Genomic DNA, 7,629 nt, shown 5'->3' on the forward strand with positions numbered 1-7,629 from the left:
GCTTGGAATGATCCATTTTATTGTGGGCAGTTGAGATACATGGGTGTAAATATCAACAAAGGAAGTTAATGGTTGACGTCTGTACATTACATTCTAACAAAGAAGGTGATGGTCTTGCAGTCCATTCCATGTACGCTCCAGATACTTCAACTGAGGCACGCGCCGAGTACGCTCATGTTACTCATTCCTGTGTGTAAAGACAGCTCATAGAAAATATAAAGCAACTCATGACTAAAAGTTTAATTGGTTAACACTTTAAATCACACCTCTAGCTATGTCTACGTAATTTCAATACAGCCATACAATACAAGTATACAAGGTTATTTTGTGGTTAGAGAAAAATACAACCAAAGAAAAAGAGGGTATGGAAATGCAAACATACAGCTGTGTTTTTAAACTCCTCATACATGTGAAACAGGTCACACAAGGCCGGGGGCCCTTTTGAGTCATAGGTACGATCTCATAATGCAGGAGAAAAAAAAAATGAATCACAATTTTTTTTTACTAAACATAGCCTGAGTCACGTGTACAATATGCACACTTGGGGAAAATAAAAGCTATGTGAGAAAATAAAAATACTAATAGATTGCTGCTTCTCTCCTCACTCTGGTAAAAATAAGTCTCTGATGTTTGTCCATGAGTTCCATCTTCTGGCAGCCAAGTGCCATTGGAGAAACAAAGGGACTGTGTTGGCCGGGGCTTGGGGGAATAGTCACTGTGTTCCTCATCCAATATGACAGCAGACGAAACGGGGACACAGGAAAACTAGCTGAATTTCAGTGTTTTTTAGTCTTTTCATCTGTCAGATTTTCGCATAAGGACCAATAAGTCTCAAGCTATTTATTCCGTCTTCAAAAGAGGCTTCGTGTGTGCCGCTCAGATGTTTTTTCCCCCCTCATCTGTGTGGCTCGATGTTTGTGAATGGGTTCTCATTGGTTATTTTTGGCTTTGGCGTGTGTGAGGATGTGAGACTTTAGGTTGGTCGACTGCGCAAACTTCTTATTGCAGCCGTCGAAAGGGCAGACGTAGGGCCGGTCTCCAGTGTGGATCCGCACGTGTGTGCGCAGGTTGAAGTCCAGAGAAAACCTTTTCCCGCAGCCTTCAAAGGTACACTGAAAGAGAAGGGAGGAGCAGGGGAGTTGGTCTTCATGTTATTCAAACACTAAGTGACATCAAACTTCTGGGCTCAACTGACTATTCCCCCCCCAGACAGAGCCTGTCCAATCACAGCTTAGCAAAGACATGCCACACTGCTATATACCAATATTGTTTCTCTTTTTCCATAAGTTGGTGAGGATGCAGATGTTTTCGCATAGGACATGACGTCTTAACCTCAGTCTCTTAAGACAATATTATGTATGTAGCCATCAAACACATCAGAGTCACATGGAAACATTTAAAAGTCCGCCAGAAACTGTGGCTCCCATAGCGAAACATAAAGTTAACGTTATCTTAGTTAGGTAGCAGACAAGCTAGCCAAAATTGCAGCTGCAACTATGCTGGATACTATTTGTAGTTTCAGCCGTCGGATTGGAAGTTATCAGATAAAAATGATAGACCTGCTTTTTTTCAAAATGAATAAGACTGTTGTGATGGTAAATCTTCAGCTGTCAATATTAAGTAAACTGCATGTAGCAAGAACCGAGAGCTTGACATGAGAAATAGTTATTAACCCATTGATGACGGCTGCTGCGCGATGCCACATTGTATCTCCTGCCTGATGCTGCGTCGCGCAGCATTGTTACTTTATCTAATTTTCATGGCGTGCGCAGCATAGAATGCGCCGTCATTGGTTCAAATACACATGAGGTGGGTTTTGTTGATTTTTTAAGACCACGTGACCACCCAAATGTTGTGTGGTTTGCCGAAAATCACGCCAATCAAATAAAAAATAAAAATAATAATAATAAAAAAATTACGGTTAGTGGCGTTTGGAGCGCAGAATCTAGGTCTACTATAGGCTACTGACGAAAATCACACAACACATTGCATCTATTTATTAACAATATTTAAGAATTCAGGCTATATTTTGCTGCTCCAACTCAAATTCAGCCCAGCCAGGCGATAGTTAAGTTTCAGTTTCGTTTTGGACCAGCTGATCGGCTCCCAACAGCAGGAGTCAGTCTGCTTTCCAGTTGTACTGGGAAGTCGGATTTATGGTGCCAGTGATAACTGAACTAAATAATAAAATAAAGCTATCTTCTCCTTCCTATATCTGTCTATCTTTATCCCTCCACTACACACTCAGTCACTACTATCCATGCTAAAAGGAAGCAGGATTATAACCTCATTTAGCACATTATTTTTAAATATTTTATATTAGTTATTCTTTTTTTTTCTCCCCCATCTAATTTTGACGATTTTTAGAAAAATGTGTTGGTTTGTAAGCGCTAAGGGAGCATGTTTAAATAAAACCTGTGAACCTTAACTATTAAATGTATTTTATTTCATGTTTCTAAGTGCTACACAGGCTTAGATATTAAGGTTTTGGTAGACTTGACAATTCGTACTATTTTTTCAGAAAACCCTCAGGCATTAAGGACATGCATCCTAGATTGCCATAGTCATCAATGGGTTAAGGGCGCAAGACTGTAAATTGAAAAGGACTGATTTACATGTCAAAAATATCTGCCAAAATGTATAATTTGATTTAAATATTTCAGTAATTACTGAGAATAAATAGTGAGAGAACATGTTGAGCATGCATAGTCTCCCTTAAAAAAAGAAGAAGCAAAGAGTTGAATTGCTCCCAGTCAGTGAGATGGGGGCCTTTGGTTTATCCACCAATGACAAAGTTTTAGTAGCATTGGTGCTTGGTCGTTGATCATTTTGAACCCACAAATGAGAAATCATGTATTATCCCTTAATGCTCCGATTGAATTTCGGTTAAAACTGGGATAGGCACATGTGCTTAAAATGTAAATGTTATAATGCAAGTGGATCTGTGTGTGTTTTGGAGTGGGAAGTTAATCCAGACATCTAACCTGGAAGGGTTTTTCCCCTGTGTGAACAAGTTGGTGACGTTTGAGTTTGGAGCTCTCGACGAACGCCTTGCCACACTCGGCGCAGACGTGCACGCGGGGCCCGTGGGTGTGGAGATGCTTCCTCATGGCCGAGTTATCCCTGAACATCTTTGTGCAGCCCTGGGGACCAAACACAGTGCAGTGCAGTGTTAACAAACATCAAGCCATGCAATGCAAGCTTCTCAGCAGCAAGTCTGTAAACTCTAAAGTGGTGCACCAAAAACATATTTTCTTTCCTTGTACACATATAAATGTCAAGTGTCCTCAGCATTTTGTAAATGTTTCTGTTATCAGGTTACTGAAAAAACAAGTGGTGTTTCCTGTATTCTTCCCTGAGGTGCTATAGAAACAGTTAATCTCACGCTCCAATGGCAGACTGCTAATAGAGAGAATGAAGGCCTTTTGCATTTGAAAAACATGTAAGGCTCAGACAAGGCTTAATTGTTCTTGTAAATACATGAAAATCAATTCACTCAAGTGCTTTCTCCTCTCTTAAATACTCTTTACTCAAAAGTTCAATTACAGAGAGAGCAACAAAACAACAAAGCAAGGCCAATGAACCTAGTGGGGACTATAAAGTTGTGTTGAAGCAAAGTGAATGAGCAGTTCCTTCGAGGACAAAGTGGTTAAGCTTACTTTATGAGGACAAGCTATCGTGCGGGGAGCATCGTCCTCTTTGACTTTCCTGGGCTTCATCCTGTTAAGAGAAAAAAATGCATGTAAACAAAAAGCAGGGCAGGCACATAACACAAAATCCTCCTTTTTACAGACACTCTTCTATTCTTCTAGACCAGATTATAATAAAGAGATGTCTAACTTGTCACCTCCACATGGAAAAGTGACAATTCTGTGAAGTTAATGCAGTGGATGATTACAATAGACGCTTATGTGAGTATTTACTGGACTGACATAAATAAAAGCCTGCTTACCATTTAGCTTACCTGCACTTACAAAGCTACTGCAGCTGAAACAGTTACTTGCTTAATTTACAACCATATTAAATCACCACATAAGGCTTTCCCCCTCAAGACTTTGGGTTTTTTCTCGTTGAAAAAACAAGCCTTTTAAATGGCTCAGCTTTGGTTGTATTATAAATCTCATGGACATGTTTCACATTTTTATATATGCTATATGATTAAATGACAAGATAACTAAAACTAGCCAAATTAACTGTCAGTTGCTAAACTGTCTAAATGTTTTACTGACATCGAGGATTTTTTTTTTAGTTCCTTTGGTTGTCACCTGTGCTTAAACCAAGAAGCCTCAATTTTTTTTAAACTTCAGTATTATATTATTTCGATTGCACACTAATATTTCAAGTGAGTATTGAACTCTCTACCCTTCATTTCCCTGTACAAAATGTTTAAAAAACACGAATACATGCCTAAATAAATAAATAATAATGAAAAAGTACTTAAAATGAACATGGACGTTATGCCCGATAGATTATAGACTGTTGAAGTTCTTATCTACAATCTTTTTACAATCTAACAGTGATGTTTATCTTTTAATAACATTCTTCTGCAACTGTTTTCTCAGGAAACAGGTGTGTTTACATTTTTCGAACAGGACATGCAGACATAGGTCCCGGACACGCAAACACACTCACCTGGCAAACTCGGCCAGCTGTTTGGGGTCTGAGAGGTCTATCCCCGGGATTCCACCAGGGGGCAGCTTCTTCCCCGTCATGTACTCGGAGTAATCCGGAGGAGAGTTCTCCCCTACGATCTGCTCCTCCACCACCGACTCATGGTCAATGTCTTTATGGTCATCTAGAAATACATTACAGAGACTGAACCGATAACATATTGGTGTTTCCTTAGCAACACGTGAGGGGAAGAGCTAAAACATCTGCTCCAGTCGCATAATTAGGCTACTTCACTTTGGAGTTACATTAATAGCAAAATGACCTATTCCACACATTATTCATTTCCTACAGCTCATCATTTCATGCAGTCAGAAAATGTTGGGGAAAAACTTGAAAAGGGTGCTACAACTAACATCGTTTGGACTCGAACATTCACTATAAATAGTAGCTTCCTGTAAATTAAGAACTGATATATAAATATAATAAATTATAAATAACTAAACCCTCTTAAAACAGCCAAGCAGGGTGAACATTAAAGCTCTCTGCTGCTGTGTCCTCAAAAACTTCCGCCAGAAACGTTAACCAGAGTTTTCTGGGAAATAAATCGATCTTATATTAGGTAATGAATGATGGATATAACCCTTCTAGTGAATAGTAAATACAGTGCTTTAACGCCGCCCAGAGGCAGCAGACAGTCTGACGCAGCCGCAGAGCGGTCCGGTGAACTCCCACTAACGACAGTTTGAGCTAAATGCTAAACCATGCACATGCTAAATACCCTGACTCACACAAATATATCACTCATATTAAACTTTCACGTGTTTTTTTCAAATCCCTCCGGCGCCACACCAGCTACAGTACAGAACCACGTTCACAACTGTTTCTACGTCCAGTAAATATCGCGCAATTGGTTGCCTTTATATCTCCCCCACTTTAGCACCGCCGCCATGTCTGCCTGGCCGCGACTATCGCCATTTTTTCGGGGCCGCCGCCATACTTTCTAGTCTCGGGGAATATGGCGGCGCCCAGCAACACCTAAAACATGGCCTCCCTTCAAAACAAAAACATTTCGCTGTGGTTCAGGTAGGGGTTTGCATCGAAAGCGTGCATTATTTCTCGCTTCTCATCGTGGTGCAACGGACAAACTCCAGGAACTAGTCTGGTGCAGCAGGACAACGCCCTGGCAACGAGGCCTCATGCAACAGCTAACAACGACAAACAAGACACGGCGGGGCTAACGTTACTTACCCGAGGCCCACATTGTGACAGAAAACTCCCCCTCCAGTGTCTTTATTTGCACCTGCTTCTGTTCCCATTTTCTTCCGCCAGTATCCGTGCCACCTAAGTAGCTCTTTTTGCCCGCTTTCTTGCCTCCGGTGCCGCCTCGCGGCTTCATCCGACCCACTGAGCTCTTCCCAGCCACAGTCACTAGAGTCTGCTCGATGTACTCGTCCTCCACTCCCGGAGCTGGTACCGGGATGAGGATCTGGTCCTCGTACCCGCTGCCGCCGTCTGTGTGCATGTCCGAGTCATCCCCACCAACCACCTCCTCCCTGGTCTGAACCAGGATCACCTCTTGGTGGTGGTGGTGGTGGTGATGGTGGTGCATAGAGTGTGGGTCGTCCGTGCCAAGCGGCTGGAGCGCTATCATGGGCTGCCCGTCGTCGTCTTCGTCGTCTGTCTCTTCGTCCGTCTCGTCGTCCTCATCATCCTCGCCGACCACCGTGGTCTCGATAGTCTCCACCGGTATAGTTTCCACCTCTATCTCGTGAAGCTCCACGATCTCGGCCGGCATCTCCGAGCCGTCTGTCTCAATGTACAGCGTATCTCCGGATGCCATGTTGTATTCCGCCAGCTTGCCTCTTTCATTAACACCGTATTGTGTCCCTTTTTTAAATTCTTGACCTCTCAAACACACTCACACACCCCCAGCGCTGCTCCTATCTGTCTGTGGTCTCCCTCTTCTTCGATAACAACTCTCTCCACGGCCACGCCAGTTCTCGTCGCCACTAGGCTCTCCAATACGGAAACATCGCGAGACTTTGGTGAACCAGGCCAAACCGGTGCTTTTTTTTCTTTACATGTCCATGGCTGCTGCTAGGGGGGTTCCCAAACATTTATGACATGTGTTTTAGCTAGGCCTATATATTGTCCCAAATCAGTTATCTGATCATATTTTATGAATATGTACTGTATGATTTAACGAGTACATTACATTATAATACTTATTGAGTAATTAGAGCTGCAACTATTTTTGAACTTTAAATCACATATACATATTTTAAACACATATTTGTTTAATTAATCAAATAAAAAATGTGTCTACATTTGCAAACCACAAATGTCCATCATAGGTGCAGCATTAACAGTGGCTTATCCTGAACAGCGCCCATGTACGTATTTATTCTGATTTCTTTTTAATTGTTCACGATTTTTTTTTAATTTGATTGAGTCTTTTCAACAGTCCATCACAACTGCAAGCCATAGATAGTTTATAAAAGCCTAAACACTACGAATTTTTTGATTCCTGTTTCTCTTCTCAAATATGGGGATGAATCAATTTTGCCTTGCAAATCTCCTGGTGTAATGCCGAGAATTGCATTGCATCAGAGGTTTTTGTTAACTGATAAAGTACCTTGCAGTGCTTACCTGGCAGATATTGTGTTCACAGGAGAGCTGTGGAAATTAGCTGGTCATTTAAAAAATCTATTTCAGGTCATACAAAGGAATACTTATTTTCATCTTATTACTTTCATGTCTCAACCAATTGCATCCAATACAGTCCTCAGGTAGATAATATGCAGTTTTAGTTCAATAATACAGTACGTTACCACTAGGCTGTGCATAAATAGCACATCAAACGTCTACAATTGAATCTAAGAATTGGTGTTTAATTAAATGTACATTATATTAACTTATACACATACTATAACAAACACTATCATGAATACCAAGCAAATAAAAGTCTGTACTAAATCTTAAATCTTATAAGCAGTTATTCTTGAAGGACACTTTAAC

At 41.1% G+C, this 7,629-nt stretch overlaps 1 protein-coding gene across 2 annotated transcripts; it reads right to left on the reverse strand.

Moving 5' to 3' along the window:
* yy1b (YY1 transcription factor b) lies at window positions 1–6,592 on the reverse strand. Of its 2 annotated transcripts, none has more exons than XM_080048394.1 (5): window positions 5,860–6,592; window positions 4,633–4,783; window positions 3,660–3,720; window positions 2,985–3,143; window positions 1–1,112 (listed from the first exon to the last, which is right to left on the reverse strand). In XM_080048394.1, the coding sequence occupies exons 1-5, from the start codon at window positions 6,449–6,451 to the stop codon at window positions 930–932; spliced, it is 1,146 nt and encodes a 381-aa protein (XP_079904520.1). In that variant the 5' UTR covers window positions 6,452–6,592; the 3' UTR covers window positions 1–929. The 2 variants fall into 2 exon arrangements, with proteins under 2 accessions (XP_079904520.1, XP_079904519.1); XM_080048393.1 differs by having other exon boundaries at window positions 4,633–4,795.
* Window positions 6,593–7,629: the final 1,037 nt, after the last annotated feature.

Source organism: Ammodytes marinus (assembly GCF_949987685.1).
Source record: "Ammodytes marinus genome assembly, chromosome: 19".
In the NCBI taxonomy this organism is placed as follows: Eukaryota; Metazoa; Chordata; class Actinopteri; order Uranoscopiformes; family Ammodytidae; genus Ammodytes; species Ammodytes marinus.